The 17,460-nt window shown below is 37.3% G+C and overlaps 1 protein-coding gene across 2 annotated transcripts in view; it reads right to left on the reverse strand.

The window, feature by feature from the left end:
- Nucleotides 1-14,366, reverse strand: part of DYNC2I1 (dynein 2 intermediate chain 1) — a 34,512-nt gene extending 20,146 nt beyond the window's left edge. The window contains exons 1-8 of one of the 2 annotated variants that reach the window (XM_056337041.1): nucleotides 14,238-14,253; nucleotides 11,801-11,897; nucleotides 9,884-9,937; nucleotides 7,875-8,307; nucleotides 7,285-7,337; nucleotides 6,366-6,692; nucleotides 4,577-4,635; nucleotides 2,748-2,805 (exon numbers count right to left, since the gene is read on the reverse strand). In XM_056337041.1, coding sequence (XP_056193016.1) covers nucleotides 2,748-2,805; nucleotides 4,577-4,635; nucleotides 6,366-6,692; nucleotides 7,285-7,337; nucleotides 7,875-8,307; nucleotides 9,884-9,937; nucleotides 11,801-11,830 — 1,014 coding nt within the window. In that variant the 5' untranslated portion in view covers nucleotides 11,831-11,897; nucleotides 14,238-14,253. Of the gene's footprint in view, nucleotides 1-2,747; nucleotides 2,806-4,576; nucleotides 4,636-6,365; nucleotides 6,693-7,284; nucleotides 7,338-7,874; nucleotides 8,308-9,883; nucleotides 9,938-11,800; nucleotides 11,898-14,237 lie in introns of both variants that reach the window. The other variant, XM_056337042.1, reaches the window with a different exon arrangement.
- Between the last annotated feature and the right edge of the window lie 3,094 nt (nucleotides 14,367-17,460).

Consider the following 17,460-nt stretch of genomic DNA (forward strand, 5'->3'; position numbering starts at 1 on the left):
CCTAAGGCATACTGGGGGACTCAATCTGTTAATGAAATACTGCACATGTTGAAAATCCTGCACATGTTGGAACCAGGAAAACAGAGGCATGGATACAACAGGAAAATAAGGTATTTTTATACATAAATAATTTTGTTAACATTGCATCTTCTACTGTATTAACATGGAATAAGATTTACGGCATTCCTGAAATATTCAGAAAGAAACTACCTTTCTCTAGCTTATTGAACTTGATTAAAATAATGCCATTTAATTGCCCCAACATGTACCCTGAACAAACATTAAGCTTAAAATGACACACACCAATCTACTCAGTCTTTAGCCAGCCTTTTCCCTCAACAGACTCCTCAGAGTCACACACTAAATTATACACGTGCAAGGGATTTCAACAGATTTCAAAATGGAAATAAATGTTAGGTTTTATGAAAAATATCCAGCGTAACAGCGCACCTATTAACTGCTTCTACCTTTACAAGCTGGTTGTCGAACACCAAGTGAGACACACTTTTGATCCTTTCACAACTTGTTAAGAGCTAGAGCCACTTAGTTTTCACAGAATGTAGTACTGTCAAAAGTATTACAGACATTATATAGCAGTTAACAGCTTCTACAGATACCTCACTTTTCAGTCATCAGACTCCTAGAACTAGGACTATAGTACTTCAGTCTTTCCGGCCGCTGCTTTTTGTCACTCCTCAGATCAATCTTTGGATCAAGAATATATTATATTAGTCAGGTTGTCATCTGAGCAAAACTGGCCAAAATTGGGCAAAATTTCCCCAATTTGTTCTTCCTGCAAGGTTGCAGGTACCCAGCAGTAACTAATTCATAGAGAATTTTTTAAAATCCTTATTCCATTTAGTCAAAGACACATGTAGCAATACACCCGTGAAGATGGTTATAGTCCTTATTAGCTTACTGTAATCATCTCTGAATACACTTAAAGATCTGCCATTTTTATTAATAACACACAAATGTTTTTAACATTACATCTGTTACACATGTAGTTTTTACACACTAAACCCCTCCACTTGTCAGTAGTTGTCAAAATCATACCATCCTTGTAAGAACCTCCTACATTCCCACAGGAAATCAGAATCACCCTATCACTGGTATTTTCCTACTTTAAAGGTTATATGGAAAATATATTGTCCATACAAAGCAGGATTAGAAGTCATGTTGGAATATCTGGATAACTGTGGCATTTGGAGTAACAAATCGATGATGAAATCCAACAGCATAAAGTGCAAACCCATGGAATTTGATTTAATTAGTCCTGTTGAGTCAGGTCTTAAGTGGGGATCTCACCTTCCTTGGTTGCTGCCTATAGCTAACGAAGACAGAGAAGATACTGGAAAAGGAGGTCAAATATAAAAGGACTGAACTGCCTACTTCTCTCCAAAATCTACAAAGGAAATTTAGGTCCTCACCACAGACAATTCACACCTACAGGTGGGCTCAATCTGGGCTTTACAGATTAGCATCAATGCCAGCTGCTACCTGGAACCTCAGCTGTTAGAAACAATAGAGGAAGAGAACAGTTTGAACATGTTAATTGATCCAGGATGACTGCTGGCCACAGTGGTAAGAGCTGTGCAGACTAAATCTAAGAGTATGTCAGGAAGCTACTTCGCTCAGGAACATATAAATATTTATGTCATGAGGTGCTGATGAAAATTCGCATTCAGTACTGTGTTCAACTCTGGTCATCCATATAAAAAAAATAAAAATTAATGCCAATTGAAACAGAGAAAGAGAGAGCTGCTAGAATGATGACAGGAATAAAGAATGTGGCTTGTATAGGTCAGCAAAACTAAGCCAGAGAAGAGACAAACGTGCTTTGCATAAGCTCATTAGGGGAAGAAAACCCTAAAAAAGTATTTGAGCTAAATGCTAGCACTAAAGCAAGAATAATGGAAGCATACTGGAAATTAAAATTAAAAGTTGAAAGAGAAGTACTTCTGGTATGAAAACAGCCAGGTTTTAAAAGAAGTTAGTATGGTTTTGAAAGATACATATGTGAAAGGTATGTGGCTGCTCATAACATGAGGCTATGGAAAAGGATGTCTTCGTAGGTATTACTGCTTTTTCCTAGATCAGGACCATAATCCTACAACATTCCAAAACAGAATTTGGATTTTGGGGGATGGTTATGAACAGCTGAAAATATGACAAAATATTTTAAAAGTTTTTATGGTAAAGTTAGACTGTATCTGCACCGACTGGTCCACATCAACCCAAGTCTATATAGCCTGCACTTCAGACTTGCTGAAAACTTGGTTCTGTCTGCATCTGTCCATTTAAACATACTACAATACTTCCCTCTTTCTTACAGCAGCTGTTTTAAGAGACATATATGAACTACATTGCTAGCTGCATTTACTCAGCTTACACTACATATTATTTGCCTATATCAGATGTTTATATAAAGAAATAATATACTTTAGGTATGTGTAGTTTATTTGCATTACATTTATAAACTCTTCCCACTTACTGAGAATTATTTTTTCAAGCACAGACAATATTGAAGTACAGTTGAATAGATGGCTACCTTCAATTCTTAGCGAATTTATAGAGAATAAATCCATTTTCTAATGCTGTATCCAGAAAAAAAGGTCAGGAGATACCTGAAGACCAATACACGTACATCTTATTTTATCTTAGAATGCATTATATTGAAATACATATTGTAATTAATCCCAAGAAATTAACACAACATTCCAAGTTCCAAAACCAAATAGTTTTACCTCTTGTTTTGTGTCCCTTTCCTCTTTTTCAATGAGTTTTCCTTTATCTTTTGCAGTCCTGTTGAAGAAGAGAACATCAACTTTATTGGTTAACTCAGAAGGAAGCATTAGTTTTGGTTTGGTTTTGTTTTCTGGGGGGGGTTGTTTGTTTTTTTAAAAAAAACAGCTCTTTTTTCCTGAAAAGGAAAAAATAGTTGAAAATTTCCAATAAACAGAAATATTTCTACAAATACTTTTATAGATCTACATTTATGATACAAAATGATAATGAAACAGCCAAGTGATTAATCAGCTAAGAACTGCAAAAAACCTTGTCCAAATTTAATGCCTATAATTGCATCAAAACAGAAGAAAAAGGAAAATGGAAAAAAAACTATTTAACCCACATACCCATTAGTTGTATTAATATCTACAGCAAACTGGAGATCAAGATCAGGCTGCTGTAATGCGCTCTAAAGCTATAAATCATAGACTGACATTCAAACCTGGTTTTTCATTCAGGGGTTTTATTTATGAGGACAATAAATCAGGGTCAGACAGCAGGAGAAAATAAAAAACCTCTGCTCCTTAACAATCTACTTAATTATTTTCTAAGTAGAGTATCAGACTTCAAGAAGAGAATGTTCTACTTTTCAGGTAAGAGGGTATTCATTTATACTGCCGTTGGGACTGATGAACATAAGAAAAGGCAACAATAAAAGCAAAAATATGGCTGCATCCTCTCATAACAAATCAGAATGATTCAACATTGACAGTGCTTGATGCTGAACCAGTTTTGTGATATCCCAATAACCCATATTGCCTTCCTTGCCATTGAGAAATGGCTAATTCCTTTTTCCCAGCTATGTACAAGCAATGACTCCCCCACAACACCCCATCAACAACAGCTTCAAAATATAACCTGTGTATTTGGCACTGCTTGACACAGTTAAATGCAGCTGCTAGAAAGAATCTCAACATACATATTCTGAAATATTTTTTTTCCTTTGTACAGAAATACACTTCCACGAAGACCAAATCACTATGACTAAAGTGATCTGTCCCATGCTTAAGAAACAGTAGTAATATTTCGCCAATAGTGGTAGTGACTTTATCTCTGCCAGTGTGCCCAGTAGCCAGCATGCCAGTCTTCTATTTAGCTTTAGCTAGGAAGCTAAATGAGGGTTTACAAATAAGAATCATGACTGACAACATACTCTGAGAGTTACACTTCAGAAAGCTGCATAGGAATTTCACATAGCTAAAGCACTGAAGAATGGAAAAAGAACTATAATATATGGAGATCTTCTGTAAGATTTTATATTTGCTAGTAATAAAACTTAGAAATATAATCCTTAAATTTTACTGATCCTACTGAGAATTAGCTGGACCTTTCACTTTGACATATAACAGTAAACTTGCTATATATATCTAATGTTTTAAAGACCATCCAGGGTAGAAACTAAGTAGAGGTACTAAAATTAAAATAAGCAATATAAGAGAGTCCTATGTAGCTCATCATGAACCTTACGTGTGTCCACATGACTGCTTAGTGAATTTCCAGGTGGTACATACAGCATTTCTGCATCCCAAACTATATATCCAGATTAATATATATGTAGTTTGCAAGGACTGCAAAGTATCTTATTATCCTGACATAGAAAAACAAATGAATACCAACACATAATTTTCATATGAATCCTCTTAGAGACAAAACACAAAGGGCCTATGAAAAAAAACATATTCACCCTAGATATTTGAGATCAACAATTCATGCTTATTGTTTTGGTGGTGACTGAATCTTAGTAACTACCATACAGTATATACTTATTTTAAAGCTCTGAATTTACCTTACATGCTGATGGCTCACTACTTCTTGAATCCCCTCCTCTTTTTTGTATTCACTGTTCTGTAAAAGAAGTCATGACAGTCATGTGTCAGAAATTCTGGGAGGAAATATGTATATGAACCTGTATTAGCAGCAATATTAAACAGTAAGAAAGGTTTCTAATCAATTATTTCAATGACATACTATTTTTGTATCAGTCATTCCTTGTAAGGAATTCCTTGTAAGAAGTTCTCTGTATGAACTAAAATGAGAATAATCTCCTTACAAATATAATAAGCAAAGAAAATAAACACCCATAAAAGATAAACACCCATAAAAGATACACTGTGTATCTTTTATGGGTGTTTATTTTCTTCTGAAAATATTAAATACCCGGGAGTGAAGTTTGGCTACAATCCCCTTCTGCAGTGCATTTCAGAAAGGAAACAAGAAGGGATCTTGAGACTTCTCCTTTGCTCACAAAATCTTACAATGCTTTACCAGAGTAAATTCCAGCTTTTTTATAGGATACCTTCACATTACCATATTAGTAAAAAAGGTTAAAAAATGCTTTGGGCCCAGTGTATACTGCATAAATTGTGAGCACAGAGTACTTTCCTAAAAAAACCCTAGGTATGGCTGAAAAAATGATTGGAACTAAGGGCTGACCTCAGTAGGCTGTGGCCAGCCTGTTTCAAAGAATGGTATTTTCACAGTATGGACTGTAACAGTTTATACCAGTTGGACCTAGGGAGAGAGAACATTGTCAGGTGCTTTTAGTCTCCAGTATAGGGACTTGACTCTTAAATTCTGTAGTATGAAGGTTTGGCTAAGTCTGGAAATGTATTCAATAGATTGTTTAAGATAAAGGTGCTTTTCTTTATCCATGAACATCAGAAAAACAAACGTAACTCTGAGAAAGAAGCATCAGCATCAGTGCGTATGTTCTGTAACAGCTACTTCAGTTAATTTCCAAGGAAGTCAAACCTTGAGTAAGCTCCTGAAAGACTTTTGAATTCTGCTGCACAAAATCAGTTACAGCAATCACTTGCAGTGGACTTCTACACTGAAGGTGCCCAGTATTTTCACTGAAAAAGTATTTCTGAACTTTTATTTGAGAAACATGTAGATCTTCACTCCTTAGGCAGCAGAAGAAACTACCCCAGACCATCTGAATGGCTCTATGTTCCATAAAACTTACCTGATTTTAAGAGTTACAAATTACATTTCTTCTCTCATTCTGGTAGAATGAGTACTTGCATTATAAAAACCAGTTAAAAATTCAAAGTTCTAATCAAGTTTCTAGGATGGAACATCATGCTCTGTGTTAGGAACATGGCTTCAGAAGTACAGCCAAAACCCATAAATATAAGGGAACTACACTCACATGCCTGCTTCTCAGTTAGATATCCATGCTCTCTTTGTAGGCGACACCCAAACCAGCTTCTATTAAAATAATATTTTTTTCCAATAAAGGCAACCAATACATTTTAATAGACCTCCAGCCTAATGTCATCTCCACTTCAAAGTGTTAGTCAAAATTTCAAAAGTCATAGCAATAAAGAATTGTATGAATAAAAGACATTTCTAACATATAGACAAGTTTCTAGTTTAAATTTCACAGAAGGAATCAGCTGTGGGTTACGATACTTAAATGCAGGTGTAGTATTTTAATCTACCACTTTACCCTCAAATTTAAGAAAGTGTTGTCTTAAAATCCTAGTATTTTTATTATTCACCTTATTAATGACTATGTATCAATAAATAAAGTAAGTTATAAGGTAATGTTTTGAAGACTTAACAAAACTAACCATTAGATCACGCTTCTTTCTTTCATTTTCTCTACTTTTTACTCTTTCATTAGCTTCTGCTGGTTGCCCTTCTCTGTCTCCAAGGGAAGATCGCTCTTTAGATCTCTTTGTTATTAGTTTTTCTTCCTCTTCCTTTTCGTAACGTTTATGACTTCTGTCTTTTGAAAGCCTCTCTTTTCCTGGTCTAACAGAATGTTCTTTTTTTTCTCTGTGTCTTCTTTCTCCCTCTTTATCCAACTCTCGATCTTTCTGTAACTTGTGTACACGTTCAGCTTCTTCAGCTTTGTAGGCTAAAATTTTGTCAATGCTCTTTTTGGTATCATTATCCTAGAAAGAGAAAAATAACATTAAAGAGTTAAAGAGTTCTCCAAGACTGTTTTATCTTCACAGATTTATCCATTGTTGGCCATAAGTACCTAATCTCTTTCTGCCACGTGGATCTTTCAGGTATTTTTTAAAAACTCTCCTACAATGGCAACTTTCAAATTATCCTATCAGTTGAGATTCTGATATTTCTTCTGGGACATCGCATACTTTGCTAGAGAAAAGTCTTTGGATTATGTATTCTTCACACAAAAATTTAATTCTTTGTTTACCAGGTGGTCTAACATAAAATAGGACGTATACTTGCCAATATCCTTGTAATAATGGCATAAATGGAAAACTTTTATGTAGCTGTACAAAAATAAAGCACTATATGTTATGTAAATATGATTTTACCTCTTACTTTAAAAAAAAAAAAGAAGTATCTCCTTAAAATAGAATGGTTGGATATATTTTGTTGTGTTTTGTATACTTGTTATGACCTTACTATATACACATCTTGTTTTCTTGGGAATAGGAGACTGATCCAGTTTCTTCATTACACAATTTTATCTTATTCCATTATGAAACACTTCCTTCCTTGCCCTTCCTTTACCTTCTTTTCTGTATGTCTTCTTTCTTGATCTTCACTTCTTGTTTTCTCTTCCTCTAGAAAACATACGTATAAATTAATGAACAAGTTTTATTATACTCAAACTCTGTACATAATTAACACTAGCATGTAGAAAATACGGGTTTTCTAAAATAAGAGCTTTCTAAAAAGAACTTAATATTCTGTTGAAATTCTCTCTCCAACGCTGGTTGCACCTTTTTCTTTCCTAATGAATCCCTCTGTTCTCAATTGTTTGTGTAATGGTAAGAGTAATGACACATGCTAAGTTCAGCCATTACCATACAACTTGGAAATTCAAGTGCATCGCGCAGTAGAGAATGTCTAGGCAGGAAGGTATTTACTCTCTTCAAGATGACTGACCAGCAAAACCAGTGACATTCACCCTCTCTTCAGAGGAACGGAAACAAGCACCAAAGCAAAACTAGGTTACCAGAAGATTTCATGAAGATATATATTTCAGTAGTTACTCACACCTGCCTGTCTTTATTTTCTCTGTACAGATGGGGTATGGTTTCAGAGTATTTCTAAATATCAAATATATCAAAGTACAACAGCAACCCAAAGTAACCTACCCAAATGATGCCTGCTTTCTCTTCTTCTGTGATGTTCTTTACCTCTTCCTTCAAATGATTTTAGATTATTTTGTGTATCTAGTTGCTTTATCTCATGTCTTTTATGCTTTTTGTCTCGTTCTCTATCCCTTTCCCTGTCTTTGTCTTTTGATACGCTGTATCTTTCCTTCTCCAAACTTGACTCTTGAAGCTTATCTTTGTACCCCTCTTGGTCTCCTCCTCTCTGGTGCTCTTTCCCCCTTTCTCTCTCTCTCATTTTGTCCCTGTCTCTTTCACCAGATTTAAATACATCTCTCTCTCGCTTTCTTTCCTTGCTCTTCCCTCTGTCTTTGTGCTCGTGTTTATGAGTGTCTGTGCCATGAATAGAGTTCTCTTTCTGTAGTTTCTTTTCTCTGTGTTTTTGGTCTTCATTTTGACTATCTGGTTGTGATGCCTGAAATAAACATTTAAAAAAAATTAACACCTTATAATTCAGCAATCTATTTTGATACAGTATATTCATATAAAAAAAAAGTTAATGGCTTGCTAACTGTGAATTTAATTTCCCAAATTGTATTAAAATGCTTATATATTTCTAGGCTTACTTTGTAAAATTATGAACATTATGTCTGTACTTATTTTTTAAAAAAATAATAAATGAAATAAATAACAAAGTGTATTTTCTATGTATTTGAAGATAATTTGGTAAAAAAAGAAAATTTACTGTGGAACTGTGCATTCTGCTTAGAGCTATGTTGAAAAATTAACTAAGCATCTTAAAGATGTTAACTCATGTAGACAGAAACTTTGCCATCTTGTAAAATACATTGCAGATATAAACAACATGATAGATAACTGGGCATCCTGCAGCTGCCTTTAGAATAGAAGATGAGCTTTTACTTCAACAGAAAGTAGCATATAAAAACTGTGCAAGAAAGTTTTTGGCCTAGATCCCTCGACAATGCAACTATTGATATATTTTTCTAAAGTCATAAAAATTCATATTTTAACCTTCCTGAAGCAAGTAGCACAACTCCCACTGATTTCACTACATCCATGATTTCAGCTATTTTCTCAATGCAGAACAAACAGAACTTGTTTTGATTAGTCAGTGAGTAAAGTGAATTAAACTTTATCCATCTGTTTCACTGCCACAGAAATGAAAGTCCAACTTCACCAGTTCTGTTGGAACTAAAGCATTTCAACTCAAATTTGTTTGCTTTAGTCTACATGGAAGTAGTGGAAATGTTACTGAATGTCTACAAAATACAAAGTACTTATACTGGCACTGAAATAATGGGGAGCTTTGAAATGTAATTGATAGAAAGCCATGTAACAGATTAACAAGTAGGATGTTTCAGCTTACCAAAGGACTAATGAAGATCTGCACAATACATAGAAAAGAAGATATGTATTGGAAAACAGCATTTTAAAAAATATAGCACAAAACTAGTATGAATATCAATGGTGTAACTGACTGGAGCCTGAACGTCTATTTGACCAGCAGATAAAGTAATTAACCAGTAGAAAAGCACATGACAATCATGATAAGATGATGATAACAAATACAATACATAATATTCATGTAGGAAAGTGGGTAAGCATAGATAAAGCAAAGCTGCAACTTGGATTTGGGCAGCCAGCAAATCAGACCCCATTGCGTGCTGTGTTATTACCATAACAATGGCATTTTTTTCATTTACCTAACTAAGAAATCTGTTGAGTAATCTTATGTGATTTGTATAGCTAGGAACAGTTGAGCAGGCCAGCCTCTCAACACCTTTGGACTAGACAGATTCCAGAGCTGTGGCAACAAAGTTAGCAGGTAGACATTAAAGATCTGTACTGTTTATATTCAACGATGCAGATTTAAAGTGTCTGGTGTACCAAAAAGCCTTAAAGAGCTACTGTAGATCCCACAAGGCAGAGTTGCTAGTAGAACAAACAGCCCTGTATGTCTAGACCATCAATAAATACCACTGCTATAATGTAACTTAACATTAAAACTAGCAGAAATAACGTAAAGTCACCCTAAGATGTTTCCTAAGTTCTTCTGACTTCCAAGTATCTTCTTTGGTTCTTCTCTAGAACAGAAAAAAACAGAGTAATCAATTTGCAGAGAAGCAAATAATTTAAAAACAAATAGTTTTCCAAAGGAAAGCATCAAGGTGTGTATATATGGCAAGTACCACTGGATTTTGCAATGTAAACATGAATTTGATTTTGCCCTAATATGCTTACAGCATACCTGATCTGACTGGACCTGAAGGAGGCCTGAAGCTCAGACTTCTGCTGGGTTATCCAGCTCTGTACACACATGGCAAGCAATTTTGAGGTCAGTGCCTCCGGTAGATAACAATGTGTTCCTTCAAGAAAGACTTAAAATTGGTCTTCCAGTGATAGAACAAATGGGTACACAGAGTCAGGCCACTTTTGGAAAGTAATCAATGTATCAATGTCATTAGGTTCAGCCTCCTGGCTCTATTAGATTCAGCTCCAAAGTTCTGGTCCAAGACTTACATAGGTGAGGTTTTTAGTATCTCTGAGGTTGGAGGTTTTCTGGCCAACCTGGTTCCTGGGTTTGACCACTCCCAATGAATTAAAAACACTTTCCTTATACTAACTCATCATCTCACTTGCTGATAGGGCCGCTACCTTCTGTACTTTCACTGTACTTCTCAAGGAGTGTGGCTCCACCTTTTCCACACGTCCTCTTTAGATGCTGGAAGTCAGCAGTTCGATCCCCTCTGTTTTCTCTAGCCTGAACAGCTCCTTAGCCTTCCTCCCAATACATCAGGGCACCAGCCCCACAGCCATCTCAGGGCCTCAATCCAGAATCTTTTTAGTACTTGGGGGCCTTAACACCAGACATAGTACTGCAGACAAGGCCTCACAAGTGCTGAGGAAAGGAGAACAGTCTTCCCTACGCCTGCAGCTACAGTCTTCATGATACATGTAAGCGGTATGTGGTTAGCCATAACCACCTGAAGAGCACACTGATGTTTCTGTCCACCAGGACCCCTAGATCCTTTTTCTGCAGAACCACTCCCAGAACCCATCCACACGGCAAACAGGAAATACAGTATTTTCCCCGTAGACACGTCATTTGAGTCACATCAGACTCATCCGTAAGAACAATTTCAAGGGATAAATAACACTGGCAGTGAATCTAAAAATACCATGACAAATGTAGTATTTTTTTTTTTAAGCAGTACGGATCTGACATAGCCACAGCACAATTTTGTTAGGCTACAGCACAATTCTGTTAGGCTTTTAAACACTAAAAGTTAAAAATAGATTACTGTGCATTTCAAGTGAACTAAGGAAGCTTCTGGCTTAGTAATTGCATGCATCTCAAAAGATGCTGGCACTATTTTTCAATCAGCTGTCAGTTAATATTCTACAATGGTTCAGACAACATGTGTAAGCTGACTGCTATATGAAATATTTGTATGTAGCACTGAAGAAAAAAGTTAAAAGATAATGAAAATATCTTTTTGGGTATGAAAAAATGGAGATTGTTTCACTAGACTTCTCCCTAGTTAAATAGGTTATATTTCTGCTTTCGCATGTGCAGAGTTATTGCCCTTAACTGCTTGGCTGCTGCCAAAAGATTAGACTAAAAAAAATTGTATTTTTTGAGATCACTAAAGTAAATGAGGAATTTTAATCTATGGAACATTTTTAACTAGTTCACTGAAGGATGATGACTATATTCAAAGTGACATGACCAGGCTATACTTATTTGCAAATTTAGACTTGATGACTAAAGATTAACAACATAATCACCCATAAATAATTGAACGATGAGCTGCACTGGTGGAAGAAAATAAAACATATGGTGCCCATATTTTTTTTTTAATTCATTCTATGGAAGCAGCATTTTAGCAGCATATTTTCTTAATTATTCTACATGAAAAAATTGTCTTTTCAAAATTAGATCTTACAGAAGATTGTAGTGGACTGGTAAACTTCATCCAAAGTCAATCAGAAGTACCAAGAAGGCAGCTTTTGCAACAAAAATGAAGTGCCCTTTCTTCTCATCTTTAAGTAAGACAAAAAAGCACAAATATTTACTGCTGCAGAATGCCAGATGAGAAAGTAAAATCAAAGATCATTTTCTTGCGTAAAGCTTTAACACAGCCTAAGAAACTCAGCAGAACTTGTGTGAGGGTAAGATGGAAGGATAGATACGGATGGGAAAAGAACAGAATGCTGTATTATAGTCTCAAATAGAAACCTATTTAATATTCCTAATAGATATATGATTATGTTTTGGTTTTAGACAGTATTTAGGTACATATCAGCAAAGACAGACAGAATATTAATTATATTAATAGCCTAAATCCAGCATAACCAATAGACAGTACTAGCTACGGTAGTCTGAGATTTATTTCAAAACTGAGGCAAAAAGCATGCAGCCAACATGTAGAGATGATTCTCTGGTGCCCAAAAAGGTGCACCTGCCAGTTTTCTGGGGTCTGCGGTTTTCACCTCACTAGAATCTGCTGGTTTTATACATGATGTTTTTCCACTTAAGTCTCTGCTTTTGCAGGAGATTAACAAACTAACAAATTAAAAAAAGAGAGATCTTTTATAAAGCTTAAACAAACTCAATACCTTAAGACCACCGTCCCTCTGTAAGAAATCAGTCCACACAAAAAATGCTTAAACAAACTTAAAAAATTTTATTGAAGTTTCTCACCTGTCTGCTAATTTAGAACTCCTAAAAAATTTATTGAAGTTTCTCACCTGTCTGCTAATTTAGAAGTCCTTACATACTCACTTAAATCCAGATTAAGATTAGTTATTTAAACCACACTGGGGTTTAACTTAATTCATCCACTCAAGAGCACGGGGAGCTTATCAGCTGACACAAAATGCCACAGATTTACTAAACTCAAAAAGTGCTATGAAAATTTTTAACATTTAGGAATCTGTCCTTTAAACTAAACAGTAAGTATGCTGTTTTATTAAGTTAGTGGAACAAAAGATCTTCAGATAAACTCTTCATGACAGATCAAAAGGGGTTTATTCACTCACAACTAGAAAGATTGGAGGTTTTCAGAACTTAATGTTTTGGTTTTAACCAAGTTAAGAACTTGGTTAACTATGATTCTAAAGAAACAGATGTAGAAAAACAGTAAGAGAAGTTTCTGTAGTTTTTAAGCCAAAGTACTTTATTGTTTACATATAAATATTTGTCTTTTTTTATTTCCAGTAAGAGTTGCCTGTTTGGAAGCCCTCAAACAGGTAAGCAGCACAAGTGATAGACTTGGTTTAAGAGAATTAGAAACAGCAAAAGGAGGCCTCTCATACAGTGTGGCTGTTAGTATGACTGCCTTTGGGTCTTTGGCAGTCTTATATCAACGCACCTGAAAAATTTTAGATCAAAGCCCCATCACAATTCACTAACTCACCTCTTTTCAGTGAAGAGTTTATTCATGTACCACAGTTAGTGAAATGGTATCTGAATTAAAAATTTTTAGAGTGGTCCTAACATACTCCTTCACATATCCTGCCCAACCACTCTATTTCCTACTCCATGTTCTATTCAACAAGACCACAAATTGATTAGCTGTGAAAACCAGATCCACACAACAGTAATAAAAGTGATCCAATACTTCTGCTTGTCCAAATGAATATGTAACACAATAATTGATGTTAGCATGTCTATGTGGTTCCGTTTCCTTTATTTTGGAGCTCTAGAAGCTTTAGGTCTTTAGGAACCCACATAACTATTGTGTAATGGTTCTTTTTCATAATTTAAAACCATTACACAATAGTTACATGGGTTCCCAAAGACCTAAAGCCCAACAATTAGCGGTTACAGGAGTATCAATTAGTAAATATATTTCACCTACAGTCTGAAATATTAACAGCTTTGGCTATTTTCATAAATCACCTATCATCTTCTGCAGAAAGACCTGTGGCTGGTGCAGCCTCATCCTTCTGCTGTAGAGACATGAGGACTGACTTCCTTACAGCCGCTACTCGGTGGGTTTCACCGGCGCCCTGACAGAACAAGGGGCCTGGGATTGCCCAGGGGGGCCCCCGGGCCGGCAGAAGGAACCCCGGGCCGCTCCCGGCCTTGCCCCCGCATATGGGCTGGGTAAACGCCAAGGAACACGGGCGGCGGGCGGGTGAGGGGACGGCTCTGGCAGGCGCCCAGGAACCCAGGGCGTCAGGGGTCGGGGGAGGCCTCGCAGAGCAGCCCGGGCCGGGCGGCGGTCGTGCCCCACTGCCACCGCCCCCCGTGCCGCCTCAGGGCCCTCCCGACGCGGCGGGGCAGGGACGCGGCCCCCGGCGCGATGTCCGCAGGCGTCAGGCCCGGGCGGCGCTGCCAAGCTCGCCCGGTTCCCCTTCAGCGCAGCGGCCCCTCACCTTGTCACCCTCCATGGCGGGGACGGGCAGGATGCCGCGTCCCGCCGCCACCGGCCGCCTCCAAGCGGGCAGGAAACCACGGCAGCAGCGTGCGGGCCCGCCTAGCAACAGGCGGCGAGGGGGAAGCAGCCGAGCGGCCGAGCGATGGATGAGCGGGGGGGCCCGCCGGGCCGGCAGGCGGCTGCTGCCGCGCGGGGTTGTGGGAAGGGGAGAGGCTGCCCGCGGTGGCGGGGGGGGTTGTACCGTGGCGCAGCGGCATGGACCCCGGCCAGCTCCAGTGGGTGCCCGTATGGCAGCGGGAGGGTTTTCCTCCTCGAGGTGGTGTCCGGCTGAGTTTCCTCAGGTGGCGGGGCGCTGGGGAGGGCCCGCGGCCGCCGGGCGCCATCCTGTGAGGCGCGGACAGGGCGCTCCCCAGGCTTCCCTTAGAGCAGTGTTGTCTCCTGAGCACTGCTGACCTTTGTAGGTTTAACTGTGTCATGAAACCATTCTTAATCATAGTTGGTTCCCTTCTAGTGAAGGCATGCACAATTACTCTGGGGAAAAAAATGGTAAGGATAAAGATGATGATGCGTAACCTAGTCTGCCAGATTACCCAGATGCTAGGAAGGTATGAAGAGTAGTTGTGGAAATAAAAACGTTAATAATATTACCGCAGTAACAAATACCGGAGCTGTTAACACCCGTGAAACGACGTAAGCGATGATTGCCTGCAGGAAAGGTGTGTGCTGTTTTCACAACAAAAACAACCTATTAACGTGCAATTTAAAAGACTGGGTGAAGATTCCTCTTGCCAGTTTTAACTTTGTTGCCTATTTTTTCAAGAGTTGTTTGGGTTTTTTTGTTTGTTTTTTTTTTAAAGTATGTAACTGTTACTACTAATGTTTTGGTAAAACGCAGAGGCATTTTTGCATTTGAGGAACGTTCCTCCTGCCTTAGTTCAACGGGAATTTGTCCCACTGACTTCAAAGAGATAAAGTTTAACCCCTTACACTTAGCCTTAAATAGTCAGTTGCCAAATACATACAAAGCCTTCATACAGTTGCTTCTTACTCAAGTTTCCAGAATAAACTAAAAATGCTGTGAAGTTGCTTCACTGTCTGGACTGTGAAGTATTTCCCTTCTTAACAGAGCAGAAAAGCAAAGGCAAATTAAGCATGCAATCAGGAGGGGAAAAGAAACCCTCGATATTTTGTTTTGAAAAACCAATATACTGACAAACCAGCCTTAACTGTAAGTATGACCTTTAAGGACTAAATTGCATCCACTAAATACAAGCATCTATGAATATTCATTTATAAGTATTCTTATGAATTATTTAGCTGCCTTTGGCAGAGCAATAATAATCTATAAGCATTTTATATCTTCTTCCCTGAAGAAATAAAAATGCACTTACAAGCCATCACGGATTAACTCAAAGAGCTCTTTAGGCAAGGGGATGATGGCATTATAAACACATGGAACTAGGCATCTGCTTAGTAAAGGATACTCTGCAGAAATGCTGTCCTACATATAGAGGCGGAAGGACAAAAACTACCTTCAAGTACTCTAATCCAATTTTGGTTTTAATGACAATATAGCAAATGCATATAACTAAAACTAGCAAATGTGACAGTGATACCAAAGATCAGACAGGAGAGAAAGGTTTTTTTCAAGTGCTGGCCCTACCATCTACTCTTTAGAACATGCGTATGTATTAGTTACCAAAAATCCCGCAAAACCAATTTTGGCTGCCAATAGCTTTTTCTTACACCTATGAAGAGTCAGGTAGCCTTATGGCAAGAGGAAGTATTACAGATCTGGGAAGGCACCACTAGAGGGTCTGGAAAGAATTTTTCAAACCTTAAAGCCAGGGATCAAACTGAAGTTTAACTGCTGCATGAGAACACAAGCTGGAATAACACCTTTGGAATAGCAGAACTGAAATTTGTGCATGTTTAAGTATTCCCACCATGTATTAAAATAAACTACCGTTTCTCACCAATGTAGGGGAAAAAGATCATCAGTTTTACTGTTTTTCTAAAAATGGGTGTTAGAATCATATGAACATAGACAATAAAATGGCACATATCTGTTGTATTACTAGCATAAAAGGATGCCCTAGCTTTTCTTGTAAAGAAAAGTATTGTAAACAAGGCTTTTGGTAGCCCTGGGAATTTTAATACCATTTTAGCTTCTACATGCTTTTCTCTTCTCTGGCTTGGTATATGTACCTTCTTCTTCTTCACCTGTACTGTTATCTGAAAAACAAGAATATAAAATCACTCAGCTTTTTACATTCTGTAGTAATAAGCTATTTTTTGTCTTTGGATGTTCCTCTAAACCCTGTGAAGCAATACTGCGTTTTTCTTCGCCCCTGTATGGAATGACTCACCACAGCATTACACCAAAAAATTACTGGAAAATATCAGCCCTCATAGGGACAATATGACAACCCTCCACTATACTTAAAAATTATGATTCTTTTATTATTATTAAAATAAAAAAGAAAATAATGCTTTTCTTGTATGAAGGAAGAGGCTTGTTAGGATCTACACTTTGTAGCTATATTCCCTTTTTTTAATCAATTCCTGCTGAGGCCTTATGAAGATGAGATGCATAAATGACCACTTGCAAAGTGTTCAAAATCCTTATGTTGGTCAGTCCTCCAGGTTTGTAAATAGAAACTGCAAAACTGTGGATCTCAAGTAAACTGTGCCTTTAGTTTTGAACTATAACTTGTAAGAATCTCATTAGGGGGGAAAAAAGGAGATGATTATGATTATTGTGAAAACTTACTGAGAAACACATTTTAGTGGAAAGTATTTCAGGAACAATAAATATTTGAGGATCTTGTCATTTGAGTACAATTTATGCATTCAGTGAAGCTGAACCCAGATTGGGTGATACCAAGGATAAGACACATACGGTTTTGTTCCAAGCAACAGAAGCTCTGTATACTGAACAGGTATGGTAGTCTTCTGACTCCTCTTTGTGCTATATATTAGATAGTTTGAAGCAGGCAGAAAATATTTGTGCTATATAGTAGACAATCTGAAGTGGGTCAAGACAGCTGGATAAAATCAAACACAGAAATAGTGAGTATTCCATCATGAGGATTTACTAGAATGAAACTTGATGTAAACTATGTTTCCATTAATAATTCAAACATTTTTAGGAAAAAAATCCTGAGTAAACATTCTCAGACTTGTGTTCAATAAAGATTTCTATTCAGTAGTTAAAAACC

The sequence above is a fragment of the Falco biarmicus genome, chromosome 4, assembly GCF_023638135.1.
Source record: "Falco biarmicus isolate bFalBia1 chromosome 4, bFalBia1.pri, whole genome shotgun sequence".
Taxonomy (NCBI): Eukaryota; Metazoa; Chordata; class Aves; order Falconiformes; family Falconidae; genus Falco; species Falco biarmicus.